This window comes from Lygodium microphyllum, chromosome 10, assembly GCF_053477565.2.
Source record: "Lygodium microphyllum isolate KBCC chromosome 10, Lygodium_microphyllum_v1.1.10, whole genome shotgun sequence".
Classification (NCBI taxonomy): domain Eukaryota; kingdom Viridiplantae; phylum Streptophyta; class Polypodiopsida; order Schizaeales; family Lygodiaceae; genus Lygodium; species Lygodium microphyllum.
The window spans coordinates 52,895,771-52,918,788 of NC_141144.1; the positions used below are offsets into that span (position 1 = coordinate 52,895,771).

Sequence of the window (23,018 nt, forward strand, 5' to 3'; positions counted from 1 at the left end):
CTTGGCAGTAGTCCCAAATGAGCCATGGACAGCTATCAAATGCAAATAAGGATTGTCACTATTGTGGCAAATATGGGCATGTAGCTAAAGATTGCTACAATAAGCATAATGATTAGAGAGTAAGAGGGAGGCAACATGGTAATTATGCCTCTTCTAGTGGTATGCAGGAGGATGATAGGTTGTTTGCTATGCAACATGTGAAGAAAGGGTTGCCTACACAAGACAAAATATATTATGTATGGTATATAGGCTCAGGGGCATCTAACCACATGACTTCTGATAGAGAGTGGTTTGACACATTCATACAAGGTGCTCGTGGATATGTTTGCATAGGGGATGATATGTAGCATGACATTAAGCATACATGTATTGTTCCCTTGATGATGCATGGTGACAAGAAAAAGAGTTTCTATAACGTGTTACATGTATCCTCCATAACCAAAAACTTACTTTCTGTGGGACAAATGGCTGAACAGAAACTACAAGTTAGATTCAATAGAGATGAATGCTATATTGAAGAGTATGGTCAAGGATGCAAACTCATTGCTAAAGACAAAAGAAATGGCAAGATGTTTACTTTGGATACAAAACTTTTAGCATTAAATGCTACTATGTACTCACATGACAATGCTACAATAAAGGACATTGAGATATAGCATAAAAGGATTGGTCATGTTAATGTTCAAAAGCTAAAGAATATGCAGCATAAGCAAGTTGTAATTGGACTCCCTAAGTTCAAGCATGTGGAATTGGAACATGCATGTTAATCATGTCAATTTGGGAAGCCATCAAGGCTTCCATTTATGAGGCATGTAAGGGGCATGTAAGCACTACTACTAGACCATTACAGCTTGTACATTTTGATGTATGGGGACCCTCACAGAATGCATCTCTTGGGGAATCACATTACTATGTGTCATTCATAGATGGCTATAGTAGGTACACACGGTTGTATGTGCTAAAGGGCAAGAGTGATGTCATGGATGCTCTTCAAGACTTCAAGATACATGTGGAGAAAGAAATGGCTTGCTACATCTCATGCTTGAGATCTAATAGTGCTGGAGAATATGTCTCTAAATACTTTGATCACTTCTTGGCAGCCCATGGGATAAAGAGACAATTGACATGCAAGTACACACCACAACAAAATGGTGTGGAAAAAAGGAAAAACAAGGTGATCATGGAATTGGCTAGAGCCATGTTGAATGAGAATAGCCTACCAAACGCATATTGGGTAGAGGCTGCAATGACTGTTGTGTATGTCATGAATCATACACCAACAAGAGCGATACATGAGGTGACTCCTCATGAGATACTTTATGGGATAAAGCCTAGCATTAATCATCCTAAGATATTTAGATATTTGGTATATGTACATGTAACAAATGAGAAAAGGAAGAAGCTTGACCCAAAGGCAGAAAATGCCATCTTTATTAGGTATGCACAAGATAGGAAGGCTTACAAATGCTACAATCCTTCTACTCATGAGACATTGGTCTCAAGAGATGTAGTATTTGATGAACTGAACTCATGGCATGAGAAGAAGACCATATTGATGAATGATGATGATGTTTGTTAGGAGGCTTGTGCACATGCAGGTACAAATGAGAGTTTAGAAATTTTTGGGCCTTCTAAAGATGCTACTATATTCGTTAGTCCTTGGATAGGTAGATTGAGGACTTTAGCATCTTTGTCCACTAACACATGTATGTCAGTGAGGGGGAGAAATGTTAATAAAGGAAAAGGAAAACTTGATGATGCTAGAGGGCCAGTGACTTGTGGTTATGATTCAACTAGCACTGACAGCTTAGATAGTGAGTTTGGTATCCCATCAGTTGTGACTCCTGGTGTGAGACATAGATACATACCACCTCATGACAAAGGAGAGTCTCATATAGCACCTAGTTGAGGAGATCTCAGAAAGAGTCAGGAAGCATGTGGATAGGCTTATATATAGTGGCTACACAATGAGGCACTATGCATATATGGCAAAAGTCACTAGCTTCAAGGAACCCACAAATTTTTTTGAAGATATTTTGGATGATCATTGGTGTAAGTCAATGGATGAGGAATGTTCAACGTTGGCTGAAAATGACACTTGGGATTTGGTTGTTTTTCTTGAAGGAAAAGCGCCTATTGGTTGCAAATGGGTATACAAGGTGAAGTGCAAATTAGATGATACATTGGAAAGATACAACCTAAGACTTGTGGCAAAAGGGTATGCATAACAATATGGTCTTGATTATGAGGAGACATTTAGTCCCATTGCTAAAATGACAACCGTGAGAACAATGATTGCATTGGCAGCATCTATAGGATGGAGTATATATTAGATAGATGTGAAGAATGCTTTTCTCAATGGTGATTTGGTTGAGGATACATGGATCAGCCCGAGGACTATGTACATCCAAATTTTCTTACACATGTATAGATTGAAGAAATCATTGTATGGGTTGAAGCAAGCACCTAGATCTTGGAATGCTAAGATAAGTGCATGCTTACAGAAACTTGGTTTCACTATGGGCAAGGTTGATCATAGCCTATTCACAAAGAAGACAAGGGTTGTTTATGTGATATTAGTCATCTATGTGGATGACTTGATCATTATAGGTGATGATGTCACGGGAATTGGAGAGATCAAGGCTTTGTTACATGCTGAATTTCAGGTCAAAGATTTGGGTGAACTTAAGTATTTCCTTGGGATTGAGGTTGTTTCTACACCTCATGGTACTTGGTTGTTGCAAAAGCAATATGCACAAGGCATGTTAACCAAGTATGGTATGTTGGATTGCAAGTCTTTGAGCACTCCATTGGAGCAAAATGTTAAGCTACTTGCACATGTTGGGCATGAGATTGAGAATGTCACTATGTATAGACAAATGGTGGATAGCCTAATTTACCTTACCATTACTAGATCGGACCTTAGCTATTCAGTTGGATTGATTAGCCAATTCATGCAGAAGCCTATGGGCCTCAGTCGGATGCAGTGAGGAGGATCTTGAGATATGTGAAGGCTACATCAAATTATAGTCTATTCTATGAGCATGGTAAGCCTTTGGAGCTTACAAGATATATAGACGTTGATTGGGCAGGAAGTGCCTATGATAAGAGATCTACTAGTGGCTATGCATTTTCCCTTGATAGTAGTTGGTTAGCTGGAGCAATAAGAAGTAACCTATAGTTGCACTCTCTAGTACTGAGGTAGAGTATAGAGATGCTACACTAGCTGCATGTGAGGCAGCATGGCTTATGAAGCTTCTTGATGATTTGGGCATGTAGGAAGTCAGGCCTGTCACACTCTATTGTTACAACATGAGTAGTGTGCTCCTAGCTAGTAATCCTATCTATCGTGCTAGGACTAAGCACATTGAGGTACACTATTACTTTATCAGAGAAAAAGTGATTGCAGGTGACATTCATTTTCTCCATGTGAGGACAAAAGACTAAGTTGTAGATATCTTTACCAAGTCATTATTTTAGAGAGCTACTTGGAGTGAAGTATCACACTTGAGCTTGAGGGGGAGTGTTGAATACGGTTGGGTCGCACTGATTCAACTATGGTTACATATAGGTTACCTTATTTTTGTATGTTTCCTGTGTCTGTAAACAGTTGACTGTGGAAGATAATGAAATGAATAGGGAGCATGGTTGCCAGCCTTCTTGCCTAACCTTTATCCCTCTCTCTCTCTAATTTTGTTCAGTATGGGTATGTGCGCTACAAAATCGATACAAATATCGATACCAATAGCGACGGTTTGCGACGCCAATAGCAATGCGTATAGTAAATTTACGATGTTAAAAGTGACAGTTATAGAGAAAAAAAGATTTGTGGCAGGGCAACTTGTAGCACTATATGTTGTATTTATATTCTACAAATGGATTACATGTTAAGTGTGCAATGGTCATCAAAATGAGCACAAAATGTACTTGAACCCACAAGATTGATACATAGAATAAATACAACATTGCTGATGAAAACTCATGGAATCATGGTAAGATACAAAGGATGATAATAGCATAGTACATAGAAGATATCTACATAAATCACAAGACCAAAAAGGAAGAGAATTTGCACTCCACGAATCCACGTGCGAGCTATAGATCCTCGCCAATTTGAAAGCTCGTCTTGACGCAAAGGAGTATCGAACCAAGTTTGGAAAAAAACAACTATACATTAGTCCACCATACATAATTCATTTTAATAAAAATAGTAACTACAAATAAGAAAGATAAGTGACTTACTTGACCATCGCTTGCATACTATCTATTGATTAATGCAGTGAGACCATGTCTCTCTAACACCATATTGGAGAATATGGGAATTTCCCATAAGTTTGGGACACGTGGTCAAATCTTTGGATTTGTCATAACTTGAACACTATAACTCCAAATTGAGCGCTCTATAGCTCAATAGATTCCATTTTTCAAGCGCTTTCCAATGATAGGTTACATCATATAGTTTTGAGAAACTTATGGGCATATTATCCGTGTGCCACCTTTTTAGTATTCAAAAAATGGAAATTGGGAGATTCCCAAACTTACTAATATTGTGTTCTCTACATATCGAGTCTCTAGGCCAGTGGGATTGTGGTTTGTAATGAAGTGCTACAAAGAAAACAAAATACAATTGTTAGAAACATAATTGTCTCAGTATAAGCGATATTGCAAAAAATAAAGTGAGAAGAAAAAAAGAAAAACTTACAAAGTCCTTGAGATAAGTCATGTGACCACTACTCTTAAGATGAGGGACTATCCCTACCTCTAGTCATGCCTCCAGTCGTGCCTTCACTACCTCTTGCTGCTGTCTCCAATGTCTTAGAGAATTTGTAGCCTCCTCTTGGAGTCTCCACCAATTATTTGCATCTAGCCACTTGGGCTTTGAGATGCTACTCTTAAGTGCCTTGCGTGCGTCCGATCATTTGCTTAATATGTACGCATGCATACACTCCATCATCCAGCCTATGGAAAATCTCTCTATCATTGTGGGTATCAGAAACTCCTCATGCAAGGATGCTACTATGTAGTCCTTGCTCCCCTTAAATAAGTTCTTCCAATGGTCCAAGACGTTGTGCTAAAAAACTTCTTGGCTCAACTCTCTTATACGAGACATCAACCTCCTCCCCTCATCATTCATAATCACGACAACTATTGTGTCATCTATAATGTATCCATATCCCTCTGGGGTATATCTAAGATGTGTCCTCTCCTACCTAGGACCATGCTACTAGGTATAACCTAAAGATCCTTGTACATCTGGTATACTTACGCGGTTGGTATCTCTTGGAGTAGCCCATAGGGGTGCCACCTGTGGACGATTGCTAAAGCCACTAGGGTAGATGTCCCCACAAGTGTGACAAATCCTACATGTGATGCAACTCCACCAGAATAACAAAATGGAGACACTACATCAGTGCCTCCATAACAACCACTTGAGCCACCCTCTTTTGAGCATGCATAAGAGCGAGGAGTAGCATCTATATCTCAAGCCGTCTTGACCACAAGCTCACCGCATCCATGCCTCCGCAGCATCTCCCAGAACCACTCCCTCCATCTGGGCCCAGTCAAGAGTATCGACCTCGTCTAGTGGAACCCAAAGCATCAGAGCGTGCCAAAGTAGATCTACCAAAATGGCTTGATGGTGTCTGAGACAGCTCCTGGTCTGTCATATCTCTAAATTGAGCCATCTGATCAGGAGACATACATGTGAATATCTCTTGCAACTCCTGATCACTCATCCCTTGACTCATCGTGCTCTCCAAATATCGTTAAAGGTCACCTGTACAAATAGAAAGTGATGTTAGCATAATCAATATAAAGATTTAAGCAAAACATGGTAATATAACTCTTTAAAAAAATTTAAAAATTTTTGTTACTTAAAATACATATTCTAGAGTACCCTTATAAGTGATTTATCAATAAATTGAGTAGGTGGATGCTAGAAGTATGACATAGCCTATGGTCCCATGTCAATCTCATGGCACAACTCCGTTAACACTAAAAGGTCGATAGACGGGTCACCACAAAAGAATGAGTCCACCTTATTCTCAAATAATTCTTGGCCTCCTATCTTTCTATCATCATTACCCAATTTTTCCTCCTCTACATGCTCCTAGCCATCTTTGACCTCTACCCCTTGCAATATTGACCCCTCCATCTATATACTGCCCTCATCTATGCTTGGAACATTGCTTTCATCATACACTCTCGCACTTTGAGGAGCTGAAGGCACAGCATACCACCATTGAGTTTGTCAAGGGTTTGGATAGAAAATTACTTGTTCAAAATCACATACAAGAGAGATTCAACATTTGTGACATATCTGTGTCATAAGTAAAATTTAAAAAAACAATTCATGTATCTATTCACAATGGGTCGATAAGATAAACGAGTTTTGCAGATATGTCTATATTTTTTCAAAATCTTTTATGAGAAATCCAAATGGACCTCGTCGAACGGTTGCTCTAGCTCCTTCCAATACCACTTTGAACCACTGAACATCGAATATGATCATGGAGAAGCTATGGTAATCCACTGAGATAACACTTTTCAGGTTTCCAAAATACTCCATCTCATCTAGAACAGTGTTTGGATCTATGGCCTCGCCATGAGCTCTTGTACTCAAACTTTGCCACAATATCACAATATGTTGTGGAGCGTATTTTGTCGATGCGCTCGACGCAAAAATATTGTCCATGCAACCATGTCACACTGTATATTTTATACTATACATTGAAATAGTTAGATTAGTTATCACATATAAAATCTAGATACGAAAACTTATAAAACATGTCACCTTTGGACTACATCCCATCGAGAATTCCAACTCCTCATAAGTAGAGACCTCCACCCCTTCACGAGAGGTTGTGATCAAAGCTCCATGTACACATCATATAGACATAAACCATAGAATCTCCTCCATACCCTCAAGATATCAAATTGGTTGATGGTGCGTACTATGTTGAAATTACAATCGTGCTTCTTCCCGATTTTCTTGGCTTGCTCATACCTAGCGAGTCACATCTCCATGGATGCATGGTGCAACATACAAAAATGATTCACTTTCTTCTCCATTGTAGCATCCATCCTTTTTTCTATGCCATTTCCAACCACCACATCTCTGGTCAGTCTATCATCATCCTTCAATGACCATAGCATAATATTGTCTGAATCCACCATTGGTAGCCACTGTGAGATATGCACTAATGCCTCGGACACCAACAAACCTTCAACCATGCTACCTTCTGAACGAGCTCGTTGTTGTACAAAGCCTTTTAGGGTTTTCATGAAGCACTCCAAGAATAACATCCATCGCATATGGACAAGTTCCGCAATCTCCACTTCATCTACAAGATGCACCAAGAGGTGGATTTGTATCGTGAGCATGCTAGTGGGCAGGTACTTCTCAAAGAGACAGACCATCTCCACTGCTCCTTGCCTTGCGGATTTAATAGAGGATGTCTTGATCTCCTTCTATGAGATCCATTGCATTAAATTTTACAACCTATAGATCGCCCCGCGTATTTCTAGAGTGAGGTATCTTGCGACCGCAATTAGTAGTACAAATTGCCACACAAATAAAGAAGCATTATGAACACGATTAGACTTCAAATAGAAAAATACCTAGACCACTTACAATCAAGGCAAGTACAAACCTTACATATCTTATACCAATCATTGCATTTGAGCCCTGATATTTGATCATCTTTAAAAAAAGTAGATATGAGAGAACGCATCATATCTGTCAAAGTGCGGATAGACCTAATAATTTTCTTCATAATGCACTCTTATTTAGTGGATAAAACCCAAGGGGCATGAGGTAGTTGCAAGCGACCATTAGCAGTCGACTATGGCCACGACTATGGCCAAAGCATCTCCATCTTGCCTACCTCCTTCAAATCCATTCTTGCCCCTGCAGTGTCTCTTTTTCTTGTGATGTGGTCCCATAGTAAGCTTCCCACATTCTTGAAAATATGCATGGGATCCAACAAGTGGTTCCAATATGACAACTCATAGAAAACTGAGAACCATCACATTCTATTTGGATGTGACTCCATGTGGACCATTTTTAACTCATACCAACTTTGGGCATTCATTCGTGTTGGAGGTTATCCAAGAAAACCTTCCCTCAGTTCATGACCCTTTGGCACAAGAAAGAGGCATTTCCTTGATATACCACCTTCTTCATGGTTCGTGACCTTCGAGAGTCTAACTGTGGCTCACACAATGGACATGCATGATAACCTGAGGTAAGCAAACCTATCCCAATACCCCTATTTAGTGAACACAAACTTAAATGAGGTATGATATATATAACCAATGAGAACACAACCCTTCTCATGCATGGTTCACATGAGAATGGCTCATATATTTGCAACTGTCGACCATTGAGATTGCTCATATCTTCCATGATAACCCCCTCCTCCCACAAAATCTTAAGCTCATCGACTAATGGATAGAGGAAATAGACGTTCATATTCTTGACTTTGTAGCGACCAAGAATAAGTAAGCTAAGGATTAGGTGTCCTTTCTTTGGTGGGATATTGTAGTTAACAAGGACTACATGCCACACACCGTAAGAAGTTGAGCAGAGACCGAATGGGTTCACGCCCTCCATAGCAAGACCGAGCCAAAGATTCATTGGCTCTCGTGCAAAGCCTAGAAAGGTAGAGTCAATGTGGCTCCATGCGCATGAATCCATTGATATTCGTTGGACTCCATCTGTGGATCTACTCTACACATGCCATGTTGTCAAGCTCGCCATGCCCGACGTACAAAACATGTGGCGTATACGGGTGATACATGGAAAGTGTCTAAGAACTTTCTAAGGTATGGTTTGCCCTTGCAAGTCTTGTCGATACCTATGAGCACCACACTTTGAACATGTCTCCATAGTCCTGTACTCTCCTCAAAAGAGCACGCAATTGTTAACAAATGTATGGATGTTGTTGTAGTCCATGCCAAGCTTTCATAAAATATATCATGCATCATCACGAGACTCAGTCATGGTATTTCCAAGTGGTAATATATGATACTTTAGCAACCTAAAAGTAAATCATAAAACTCCTTGAAAAGACATGTTTTTTAAAAATAATGGTATGTAAAAGAAATCAACAAAGCGTACCTAGAATGTACCTGAACAACTCGGTCACTATCATATTGCTCCACCCGTATGTTGCTTGCACACTTAGGAGTGCAAGCACATCTACAGGTAAGATACTCGGTACCCATCCTATAATGGTATGGATACTTTTTCTCTTAGTGGAACAAATGTCTCAGCATCCATGGGCATCAATGCATTGATCATTGCCTCCATCTCAGACTCAAAGATTGGAGAAAAATCTAAAAGGCTACTTGTCTCCTCTGGTATTGACAGTATAGACTGGGTTATGCCTTCCAAGTGGTGGATTGGCTTAGGCACTCCATCCATCCCATGACCACGAACTCTTCTAACAGGCCACAATAGGTGCATTCCTCCTTGGGATGAGACGTCACCTCCTTGTATAAATTTTATGACCACGTTTAATATTTTTGTATATGATATTCAATTAATTTGTGAATATAAGGCATGATTGATACACATTTTTCTTACCATTTGCTCAAAGTCTGAGATCACCTAATTAATTATCTCCAATTGGAACTCACTGAAGCATCATACGTATTCTATAGACAAGCGACACTGGACACACTGATTAAGATACGCTTTGCGATCTTGAACATCACCACTATCATCGTTTTCCATTTTGTTTATGTTACAACAACCAACTTTTTTTTTTCTCATTCTCTTTTTCTTTTTTAATAAGTTTGAGAAGGGATTTCTTCTATTATAACTCAATAAAATTAACGTCAAACTGAAACGTCTTAGTTTACAACACATAAAAACTTTAGATACATGGAAATTAGATACATTAATAGATGGTTAACCATAGATTTCTTCAAAATAAACATTAAAAAACTTTTAAATTTTCTATCCACTATATCTACTTAAGGTTGGTTCTAATATAGGGAAGATGATCGGCATTGATAAAGCAATATATGCTAGTCTATATCCAACACCTTTCATAATGTAGAAAGATCATAAAGTGAATCTAAGATGTGCACAAATTGATTCCTTTTCATCCAAATTCTAGAGAGTGCATGGCCTTGCAAATCTAGAGACTCTACTCATATCTAGGTGCATATCTATATTTGTAACATGTCTATCCACCAAATGCTAATGGCACAAATTTATCAAGAGGTAATCAATATAAGTTCCGCTCAAAACTCCCTTGTAATAATCAAACTGCATTATCTCAAACTACTTAAGTCTACCTTGTAGGGAAAGTTCCACCTCAACCCCACAAGGATCAATCTAAAGCAAGCCTTAATCGTGACTATAGTCTCCTTTCATGGTTATCTAATATTAGCTTAAGATAGCTACTTTGCTATCATCTCTCAAACTTAAGTAGAACATTGCATTGGTTTAAAGAGATGAGAAATGAGGGGAGTAATATGCATCAACCACTTTATTAATAAGGTATAATCTCAATTCAAGTCCCCCTAAAATAACATTTATTTGTGGATCTAGGATGACACACTAGGAAAGTTGACATTCGATCATTCCTAATTTGACCTAATCTAGCATTTTAGATTTTTAATGGACTTTGCTATCATCTCTCAAACTTGACTAGATCATTGCATTAGTTTAAAGAGAGTGAGAAATGAGGGAAGTAATATGCATCAACCACTTTATTAATAAGGTATAGTCTCAACTTAGGTCTCCCTAAAATAACATTGATTGATGGATCTAGGATGACACACTAGGATAGTTGACATTCGATCATTCCTAACTTGATCTAATCTAGCATTTCAAATTTTTAATTGAATTCTCTTGGCTAGCCAAGACCACTTTGCTGTATAAAAAATCCATGGGCAATTTAAACACTCCCTTCCCTCGAAGAGTAGCTTTAGTTTTCTAACTAACCTAACACAATTTATCCACCTCTCTTTGTGCTCTTCCTTTTATGTTGTCTCCCTCTTCTCTTTCTTTGTCTCTCTTTCTCTCTTTATTTCTCTCCACCCCCTCGTGTTTTCTCACTCATTCTCCTCTCACCCTCTCCCTCTCACTCTCTTTCTTTGTTATCTTTCATGTTTATTCTCTCTTTCTCTCTCTCTCTCTTCCCTTTCCTTTCTTCTTCTCTCTCTCTCTCTCTCTCCCCTTTCCTTTCTTCTTCTCTCTCTCTCTCTCTCTCTCTCTCTCTCTCTCTCCCTTTCCTTTCTTCTTCTCTCTCTCTCTCTCTCTCTCTCTCTCTCTCTCTCTCTCTCTCTCTCTCTCTCTCTCTCTCTCTCTCTCTCATTTCCTCTCTATCTCCCTCAATACACCTCATTCTCAAGAAAAACAAACAAAAGAAAAGAAGAAAGAACAAGAACAAGCCAAGAGGAAGCGCAATGTACTCACCACAAAGGCCCAAGGATGGATTCTTTGTCTCCTCTTCGCCGACGGTCCCTCTTCTTCCTTTGTGCACTTCCTCCTCTTCTTCGCAAATGATGGCAATGGCGGTGAGAAGCTCTCCTTCACTCTCTTTCTCTCCCTCTACCTCCCAAAGCCACGATCTCTTTTGCTCTCTCTTTCGCTATCTCTCAAACTCTTTGCGGAAAAATGCCACACTGAGGTTTCGTGCACTTTTTTTTTCTCAGAGTATATTTTTTTTCTCAAACCAAATTACCCCATATCCTTGTAGTGGAAATGTATTTGCATATTTTCATACCTTTAAATCCTAACATCTTTGCTTCTTCCTTAGGTAGGTTTCTGAGAACTACAATGACTCGAGCTAGTAGCTATAGATGAGGTTCTCCTAAAGAGTATCCTTTACTATGGTTCTTCACTATTAGCATTTCTCTCTTAGCTCTATGACTAATCCACAATTCACATTGGGGCCCCATAAAATGTCCTTAGACTATGTCCTTAGACTTTGCACTAGTGCCAAGCTCTTTAGACCCCTTGATTTGCCTTCAAGGTCTAGTGTGTTTCAAAAAATTTAGGGTCCCCTACCCTTTAGGTGCTATTTTCTATAACAACTTGATGACCTATTGTTGATTGTTAAACTCTAGTAGGTGCGGCTATGTATTTCTTACTTAGGATCATATAAACAAATATTAGATTCATGGCCAGTTTTATTACAAATTTAGCAAACTTTCTTCTACGTCCATCTTATAGACTCATAGGGATTTTAATTGTTTGGCTATCATTCGTCAAACCAATTTATTGGTAGTTTTTTTTTGGAAGAGGATTTTGAGTTAGAGGTTTTATTGAAGGACTTCTTACCTTTTGATTCCTTGGTATGCTTCTTTTTCTTATTCTTTTTGTATTTATCATTAAAATGTGAATGAGATTTTGAATCTAAAGGTTCAATTTCATCTTCAAACTTCTCATCATCTTTCAAAACACTATCCATATCACATTTAAAATCAAATTCTACATCTTTCTTTTTATGGGAACATCCAAAAACAAGTTGATTTTTCACATGTACTACTGTGTCAATCAAAGCATCCAATTTTATTGCTGTCCTAACTCCACATTTATGATTGCCCTTGAGAGCTTAGTACTCAACGCCTTCAAGAAATAACTCAAGGGGATCACATATGAGTATATGTATGTATCATGTGAGTTCAAAATAAGGGATTCTAATAAAACCAATTTTTTACATTTTTTACATACAAAAGATGTTATATAAAAGGTTTCTACATATGAATAAAAAAGGATCATGTTTTATTCAAGAAAAATTCAAAGATAAGGATATTTATAAATAGGCCTTGAACACATGTGATATATAGGATATGTATATAGTGAACCCTCAGAGAGAAATAACAAGTTTTCATAACTAGTGATAGTTTGTTATTAACATTTATCCTATTTAATAGATTTTAAAGTGTTGCACATAATTTTTCACCAACATTCTATTATGCTTAATTGATTTATTTCTAATACATCAATTGTGTTTTATTCTTATAGAATCAAAATGAAAAGGCATTCTTTAAATCATCATAAGTGTTAAATATGGTTGCACTACTAGCCACGGGGACACTAGCGAGGGAGTAAAATAATCGCGCGTCCCTTAAGCAATAACGGCTTTCATTCGCTAACGCGACGTAACCGTCTTTTAAGTGATAGCATGAAAATTTTTAAATTTGCGCGTTGTTTAGGCAATGACATTTGTCGCTTAGGAACTACCATCAGCTACAAAAAGTGATGTCTTTTGCGACGTGTGTACACTGTTCTCCATCACTTAAGAAACACCCCACTCTAAAACAAAAAGCTGAATGTTTCTCTCATTTTTTATGATCAAAGTAAGGAGACCGAGAGCAAGGGTAATCAATGAGATTCGAACCATTGCCTGCTTGCATAGGAATGTAAGTTCTATCTCTCTCTCTCTCTCTCTCTCTCTCTCTCTCTCTCTCTCTCTCCCCCCCCCCGCCCCCCCCATTGTCCATCATGCTCACTTGCTCAAAGATGATATTTTCCATTATGCTTTCTATGTTGCTATGGCATACTATTCTCACATCCTTTGGCCTAGACTTCAAAACTTTTCTTTCTAATAGGAAGTGATTGCAAAATGGTGGATTGAATGCAACTTGTATTATGTGACCAAGTTGAAGAGTACCTAAATGGGATTGGGACTATTCTCTATTCCCTTTCCAAATTGCTAAAGGTGACGATCATGTGCATATTTTAATTTCTAGAAGACCATAATGTGAGCTTCCATGCTATTACCAAGACATTGGATGGGCAAGCTTTCATGTATCTCAAGATCTCCTTGAACCCTACAAGTATCAAGTTGTCTTCTTGCTTGAGCACCTATAGCTTTGCTCCATATGACAACTTGCATGGGTAGGCAAGCATGTTCTCATGTGGATGGGAGTGCCATTCAAATGATCTTGACAACAGATAGCTTGAAGTGAGTGTGAAGTTGTATGTGGCAAGGTATGAGGAGAACCTAATAATCTCCAAGCATTAGAACCTCCACAACTCTACAAGTGTTTGCAGATTACAAGCAACTATATCATTGGCTCCATTTCAAGCTCGGTTGGGCATCTTACATGATCAATACTATCTTTGGTGAATGGACATGGGTTACATTTCAAAGCTTAGGTCAACCCCAAACATCCTTCTTGGATTTTCAAATCCCATGACATGTATTTCAAGCACATAGAAAGACCAACCTTTTTGCCTTACTCTATTTGAGCAGGCAGAGCAATGTGATATAGCATCTACAAAATATAGATAGAGACACCATAGATCCAAAAGATGAGTATAAAGATACTCTCTCCAAACTCAATTCAACATAAGTAGCTTTCTTAGTTCTACTCCATCCTTTTAAGATTAACTAGAACATCATCTTCTAAGAGATCATAAAATTTAGCAATCAGACTCTAGAAGAGAAAAACTTAAAGATCCCTCTTATATCAAACTTCAAGGAAAGCCTAATGGATTACTTTATGGGCTCACATATATAGAGAATTTAGTCAAACAAGGTAAGGATCTCACGTTACATATGGATGAGATTATGATACCATGTGAATTCAAGTATTTGACACGAGTTTCTTGGAATTGGAGCATCTTCATCAACTTTTTTTTGTATCTTTACTAATTCATAGCCAATTTATAACCACATCTTCCTTTGGCTACATACCAATGCTAATTTAGGAGTAGAATATGTCCACCACCTCATTGTTGTAGTAGCTTTTGTAGGGCAAGCTTCACCAACAATTGCTTTTATTTTAAAAATGCCTTCTTCATTAATCCACAGAGAGACTTCAAAAGTACAACCACCAAGATCAAAGATGAGCACGTTCTTCTCCTAGCAGAGTTTGCCTTGTTGTCAAGACTGTAGGCAATAGGAGCTGCAGTTAGCTCATTAATAATTCTCATTACATGGCAATAGGTGCTATAGTCAGCTCATTAATAATTCTCATTACATCGCAATAGGTGCTATAGTCAGCTCATTAATAATTCTCATTACATTCAAGCCAAGCATCCAATTGGTCCTATCCTTAAAGCTCAATTCAATGCATACATGATAGTATAGAATTATCCTAGGAAGTATTTCCCTACGTGCTATCCATAATGACCTATAGCCACAAATTCACCTCACAACTTGAGAACTAATTATACAAATGAGGTGTTTGTTGGCTCAACTCAAATAATATGAAGTCTTCTTTAACTTAAATGCATTAGTTTTATGTTAGACTACAAATATCCAATTCCATAATAGATTTACCAAAACTTAACACAGTAAAGCATCACCTTGTTTTGCCTTGTTATGAGCTTGTTTAGACCTGTAAATCCCATCCCTTACCAATGGGAACTTAGGAAACACTTAGAATAAGTGCAAAAACTACTCAAGCACTTGTAGAACCTACAAGAACTCCACATTTCATCCAAATCCTCTAATGTGATATTTGTAAATGAGTCAATTGACTGTGGTACATTGAGTATATTCCATCTCAACCTATGGAAGTCCAAGAAACAATGTAGAGTCCATGATGACATTGCATCCTTCAAGGCTTATTGATAAAGTGCCCATACTACATGTAGAAACTTGAATCTTCATAAACTTCAAATATTTGACCATTCCCTACTATGTGGACAAAAGAAAAGAGCCCAAGTGCTTGCCCCTTTTGAATAAACCTTCTAGAGACCAATATTTCCTTTGAATGAAATAGGAGTCTTTATTCTTGTTGAATAATTATTTATGCTAGTCCAAGAAGTTATCCCAAGATTTAAAAAAGCTACAATGATGATGAAGAATCCAAAAACTTGATAGGCTTTAAGCTCTACTACTCTCCATACATTCACAAGACGGATGCTTGGAATATTGAAGAAGTGATTCAATCTTGGTAAATAGGTTGATGTTGAGGTTAATTCTCATTTTCAAGATTCCAATAATGCCAAAAGCCCCTTGAATAGAGACAACATTGACCAAAATTTCAAGAAAATTTGAAAGTACCCTTCTATCCCCAAGAGTTCAAGAAAAAAGAATGCCATGAATCTTGGCAAGAAGCTTCAATCTTCAACCAATATTTATTGTTGAGGCTTCATATAAAATCATTTAGGTAAGATTAGCCAAAATCACGTCCAGATTTGGCCAAAATTTTAAGAAAATACATAGCATCCCTATTTAGTCCATATCTAGGTTGAAATGAAACTTCAAGTGTAAAGACTGGCTAAGTGTAAGTTAAAATACTTGAGGTTTGAGGAAGATTCCTAGAGCTTAGTGGAGTAAAAGCCCCATGAAATTCTTTAAGAAATTTGTAAATTCTTACTATTGTCCATGACTGTGATCATGGGCCTAGGGTTTTAAAAGCTTATAATCCCTTCAAGGAAGAAGAAGCCTTTGATGGGAGACTGAAATAAAGAAATATCTCATGCCAAGAAATATAAGAAGTTATTGTTGAAGCCATAGCGTTAACATGTTTAATATTACTAAGTAAAATACACCATGAATACAAGACAAGAAACCATAGCCAAAGCTTGAGAATTAGTGAATGAGGGGCTATAGCATCAAAACATCCTCATATTAAGGATGGCAAGGTATCCACCCCTTGGTCATGTTGGGGCATGTAGCTCACCACCCCTTGATCAATGAGAGCTCAAATGGGTTTCATAGGTTTCATACAACTTTCTTCAAGTATGGAAAGAGGGATATCTGCCTAACTCATGTGATGCTTGGGCAGTGATTGGTGAATGATTGTTGGCCCATTGGGATTATTTATTTTTTTGTTTATTAGTTTCACAAGTTTATTTTTGTAATGAGGCTTCATGTAGAGCTTTTTCAGCAACCAAATACCTATTTTCTACTTGGTTGTTAATTTTAACAAAAGAAAGCAATGTATTTTATATTTAACTAATGGTTGTTTTAATTTGCAGGCATGATGAATGACCGTGGCTGTAGAGCAAGGCTAGTCACCAGAAAGTCTACGCTGCAAGCTACTAGACTGTCATGTGATGACCTGTGAGTGACCATAGCAGAGTATGAGGAGTTGTCAAATGGAGCACTGGAGACTACCATGGAGATATTGGGTAGGTCATTACAGCCTATGCAGCTTGGAGAGGGTACGTTGACTTAGCTGCCTCTAGGAGCAGGCACTTCTTTAACTGGAGATACCATCAGAGCACATCGGTAAGCATCTCAAATGATAAAATAGAAAGTATCTCAAATAATAAAATAGTAATCTAAAAATCATAATGTCTCTTTGATGTCTTTGTATACATTAGGACTCATATACCTTTACCGGGATCGTTGAGCTAGCAGCTTACAGGTACAAGTACATCAAGAAAGACTGCAGTTAACTTTAGCTTTTTGGAGCAAGCAGGAGCTATGGCTGGAGACTCAGACATATCTGGAGGTAAAATGGTTAAAATAGCAGGTCGTCACTTCTTTTCATGCAAATTTTAAGGGTTCCAAGCCAAGTTTAGAGTCCCAAGAGTTGGAGGAGGGCAAAACCTCAATCACTTTTTGCCTCGGCCCTCTTTCTCTCTCTTCTCCTGCAAGCTGCCATGGCTGCCAGCCCCAAAAAAGCCCCAAGAAACTTGACCTTCCTCCCCGACATCAACCAGCCCCGTGACCTCTTCCATGATCCCCCAAGCTCCTGATCAAGAGGTGGACTGGGGGAATTTGTTGTCCAGGAGGCCTACAAGACAGCCCCGCAATTTGCAGCACATTTTGCGCTGGCTGTCCTGCTCCCCCGAGCCCTCTTGCCACTTCCCCCCTTGTTTCCCTCCCCTCCCTGCCACTCCAGAGCACTGTTCTAGCTCCTTGGTCTTCCCCCTTTGGCATCCTTGCTTCCGGGAATCAGCTCCCATGGTGGACAGCAGCTAGGACTGTTTGAAACAATTTGGGACAGCCATGGATTCCCCTGAATGAAGCTTCCTCTGACCTTGAGAGCTCAACCCCACAACCCCTTCAGCCCGTGAAGGATTCCTCTTGCCCGGAGCAAGCCACTGAGCTCAGCATGCATGGGAGCTTTGCGGGCAGCCATGAAAGCTTCACTTGAAGCTTCCCGTCCTTGAAGCTCAAGCTCAGGGATAAGCTTGGGAACCTTCTTCATCAGCAAGAGCACTCAAAGGCTGAAGCACTCTTCCACGGATGCACAACAAACAACCGGACTTCATCAATGGAGCAAGCGGCATCATGACGATTTGGGCTTCAACAGTCATCACAAGCATTAAAAAGGTATGCCACTTTGATCTTAATCTCTCAATTTAGCCACTTGCTGAGCTTAATCCATTTTTGGAGAGATTCAAGATTGTATACAAGCATCATACCTCTTCTCGGGATTTTATTGTAATGGCTGACATTAACCCCTACTTTGTCTTATGATCTTGGAAGAATATTAGCCATTATAAATTAGCCAGTGAGTCACTGGACTGCCAAGGTAACCCCTACCCCAACCCTCATCATTCCTTGCATCTCATGAAAAGGCCCAACGTCTTTTTTCCAATGCATCTCATACTGATTGCTAATTAAAAATGTCTTACATGTATACTCCGGCTGAGGAAAAAGACCGATGCCAAGCAAGGTGGTAAGACAAAAGAGAGGTGACCCTCCCTTACCACTTAAGACCCTAAAGGGGTACACAACCCAGCCCGGGCGAGACTTTTTCCACCTCCTCGTGATCCAGAGCCCAATGCTTGTTTGCAGGTGTAGGTACTTCCATAAGCCACACTTCCCTACCTCAATGATCCCTCTTGAATATCCCGCAATGATAATGGCACCCATGTATGCCACTTGAGGAGAGGGAGAGAAAGAGAAAGAGAAAGAGAAAGAGAAATAGAGGGAGAGGGAGAGGGAGAGGGAGGGGGAGGAAATGAGAGAGGGAGAGAAAGAGAAAGAGAAGGAGAAGGAGGGAGAGTGCATTCTCTCTCTCCCTCTCCCTTTTGCTTGTTTAATGTTTAAATCACTTTATTTTTTGCTTGTTTAGGAGAGGAAAGTCAATGGAGATGTATGGCAGTGAATGTACTTATGCATGAATGGAAGAGTTGATGTTATGCTATAATGCTCAGGATTATGCTTAGTATGCTCAAGATGCTATTGAGGTGTCAAATCAGGCCTCTTGATCTATGCTCTATCCATGTCAGACATTGGCACTAAGGGATAGATAGTGTTTTTGGCCACAGTCCTGTAGGGCTATCACAAATATCCAATTGCAAAAGATTTTGTCCTGAAAGTCGGGGTAAACCCTATAGCTCATCTTGAAGAGGGCTTTGTCCCCTCCATTTTGAATAAAAAATCTCCCCAATCGGAGTTATGTTGTGAAAGTTATGCCCATTTTTGTGCACTAGGGTCACTGTGGACAAGTTGCAGACCACTCCAAGACAGCCACTGTAAAACCCCTATAGAAAATTCTGATCATTTTCTCTCATAAAGGTTAATATATTATCTTGAAGAGGCCATTGTTCCCTCCGACTTGAGCCCAAAACCTTGGCAATCGAAGTTTCCTACTAAGAGTTATGCCCTTTTTACTGACAGAAGGTCCTATGAACTGCATCCAGATGGCTGGCCAAAAAGGCAAAAGCAAGGCCCAAGAGGAACTCCAGAGGAAGATTAGAGACTCTCGGACCTCCATGAATGAGGAACCAAGCTCAGTGCAAGATTACCATGGTGATATGCAGGAGGACATGCCTGAGACAGACCCGTATACCCTTCTTAATCACACCCTCTATCAACATGAGCTCCGCCATATGGAACGCCACAATGATATAGTCACCAACCACCGCAAGATGATCTCTAAGTTTGATGAAGCGATTGAGCACATGGCCATCTCAAACTCAAAGAACCAATAGACCTTGGAACACCTCACTGCTCTTGTTGCTCAATTAGCGACTGCTTCATCCTAAGAGAAGACCAATGACTCTAGACATGAGTCTAGACGCCCTCCACATCAGGAACCATCGCATGGACCATAGGGTATACTTGGCGCTAAGGGAATTTCCCCTTCTACTTATGAGATCGGGGAACCCTCTCACATGCATGATGATCCCCTATTGAATTCCCCTATCCACCATGCCGGCAACATTTACTTGAGGCCTTCCCCTACCTAGGAGCCCCCATGCACCACATATGAATCAGCCCCATCAAGGAAAATATGGTACAAAGGGCTAGCCTGGCAATTGTGGATAGCATGGCTATAATGGACAACATGGGCTAAATGCACCACAAGGGATGTATGGAAAGCAGGGCATGTATGGCCACCACGGGATGCACAGACAACAAGGATTTCATGGGCAGCATGGCCCCTATGATTTGTGTGACAAGATCATTCTCACAAAGTACAATGGGCAATCCCCCTCACCATCTGACTTGGAAGAATGGACGTCCAAGTTGGAGTCCTACTTCAACATCTACCCCCGCACTGATGAACAGAAAATACTTTTTGCTTCTCTCCACTTGGAAGGTTTTGCCCATAGTTGGTGGCGCTATATCAATCGGGAGAATCAACACTTCATTGATTGGGAAGATTTCAAAATGCATATGGTCCAAGTTTTTGTGTCCTCTGTGGAAAAATAACGGTTGGCAAGAAGATGGTACACTCTTTACCAACGTAACCTCGCTATACGTGACTACACCAATCAATACATGAACTTGACCATGTATGTGGAAAGCATCAGTGATGAGTTTGGAAAGATCGTCGTAAATGACCAAAGTGCTAAATTGCACAAGTACATCTATGGGTTGGAACCGAGTTTATCAGCTGATGTCATGGCCCAAAAACCCACTACACTGTTTGATGCAATCGAACTGGCTGAGAGGTATGCAAGAAAGTACCATAAGAATGAGCATTTTCAGCAAGGTGTTGGACCTCCCCACATTCCTTCACGATCAGCTCCATATGGAGGTGGTTTTCGAGGCTCTTCTATGCCTAATGACAGCCCCAAAGTACCCACTTACCCCGCCTTCCATGCTGAAAGAAAAATGGGCACTTTTGGGACAGCATCGAGCTCTATGGTTGAAAATCGGTATGCTGAAAATAAACAATCCACCGCATCACCTTCCCATGGATCCAGTAGTCAACCGTTCATCTCCCCAGATGTTGACAAGGAAAGGAAAGAAAAGGGCCTATGCTTTAAATGTGGAGATAAGTACACTGTTGATCATGCCTCCAAATGCCCCTACAAGTCAGCTAAGGTCAAAGTTCATAGCATGTATGTCATGGAAGATTGGCACAATGAGGAGGATGACCTGGCCATCGACCAGACTAAGCCCAGGGAGGATGTTGATCACGAGGAGTTCTATGACAAGGAGGATGGGTTTTCCTTTGACCCAGGCGGTGCGCCCTCACAGATACTTGATTTAACATCCCACCCACCTCCCACTTCCCTTTGCTCGATCTCCTTGGATGCTTAGATAGGTTCGCGTAGCCCCAATACCCTTTGCATTCAAGGCAGTATCAATGGGAAGCATGTTTTAATCCTTGTGGATAGCGGAAGCACGCACATTTTTGTCAATAAATCAGCCATTGATCGGTTGAAATGTATTCCTATGGCATTACACCACCCCTTGAAGGTCCAAGTAGCAAAGAGAGAAGAAGAAATCAACACACATGTATGTCCTGCAGTTCCCTTATGCTTGGCTGAAAATTATGTGGCACTGGTTGATCTGATTGCCCTAGATATGGGCCCCATTGATGTTGTCTTGGGCTGTGATTGGCTGAAACAATTGGGGGAAAATTGCTTTGGACTTCTCTCAGCTTTACATGGAGTTATGATGCATGGACAACCTATCCACCTAGAGGGAGTTCGAGACCATGCTAATTTTCAGCTCATTACAGCAAAGCAACTCAAATGGGAGTTTAAGAAATGCTCACAGATCTTTGTTTTGTAATTAAATAAGGACAATTTTGATCAGCCCTCCACAGTATCATATGACTCCACAATTTTGATCTCCCCTCAGCTTCTTTCATTACAAGAAGCTTTGATATGAATGTGTGTGTGTAATGGTAATTAGCAATGGTTTCTTATTCCTTTCCTTGATTTCTTATTCATTTCCTAGAATTGTAGGCTAAATGTATGCTAGACAGGTTCAGATAATTCAAACAAGTTAGGAAATGGTTCTCGCAGCACCTACATCCATAGCCACTAGGGATGGAGGACGGGGGACCAAGATGGGGTTCTAAAAATCATATATTTTCTAGATATATTTAAGACATCTATAATGAAACTAAACAAACATGATACTTTAACTAAAATTCTTCTTGAAATGTCACACTAAAGAGTAAATTTTAAATTTCAAAGAAATTCATCAATCATGAAACTTCAAAGCTGAAACTTAAACGGTTCATTGAACAGTGAATTCTCAAATTGAAGAGTAGAAGTGTATTGCACTAAAGTTTGAAGACTCAAAACCTGAAACTCTCTATTACATTGGTGATAGGTCATTGAAGTCTGAAACAATGAACAATAACAATAGTCGATTGGCACAAAAACAGGTCAATTTAGCTTGCAAACAATAAACACAGATTGTTGTAGCCAAAACACATATAAGTAAGGGTTAGAAACAAGTTCCTTGCCCTGAAATAGGCCCAAAAAACTGAAAAACGAAAATGGAAAACTGCAAAATATTGAAGAAAGATGTAGGAAACATGTCAAAAACTGTCAAAAGATTTTCGCCCAGGCTATAGATCAAGTCGCAATAGTCATAATCAAGTCAGATCACCAATAGAAGATAAAAAATAGACCTCAAACATGAGAAAAGAGTAGTAGAAAATCATATCCTGAAATCTGAAACAATGTCAGAACTTGAAATATAATACGATGTCAAAAGTGGATGTAACGATTGAAGCGTGGGAAACTCTTAAAATGGACTACTGAACACAAGGAAGAGAGAAAAGAGAAGCACTGCAAGAGAGAGAAGAACACTGCACAAAGAACTCAGAAGAAATGAGATGCTTGGGAAATGGAATCCATATACCAAGACATGAGATAATACAGAAGCAAGGTGAGTCACTGGCTATGGAGGCACTAGCACATCTACTCCCTCTCTCCA

The 23,018-nt window shown here is 39.5% G+C and overlaps 1 protein-coding gene across 2 annotated transcripts in view; it reads left to right on the plus strand.

The window, feature by feature from the left end:
* Positions 1-17,132, plus strand: part of LOC148029999 (uncharacterized) — a 127,254-nt gene extending 110,122 nt beyond the window's left edge. Inside the window, exons 3-4 of one of the 2 annotated variants that reach the window (XM_087687179.1) lie at positions 13,325-13,386; positions 16,904-16,944. In XM_087687179.1, the coding sequence (XP_087543305.1) occupies positions 13,325-13,355 (31 nt within the window). In that variant the 3' untranslated portion in view covers positions 13,356-13,386; positions 16,904-16,944. Of the gene's footprint in view, positions 1-13,324; positions 13,387-16,903 lie in introns of both variants that reach the window. The other variant, XM_087687180.1, reaches the window with a different exon arrangement.
* Positions 17,133-23,018: the final 5,886 nt, after the last annotated feature.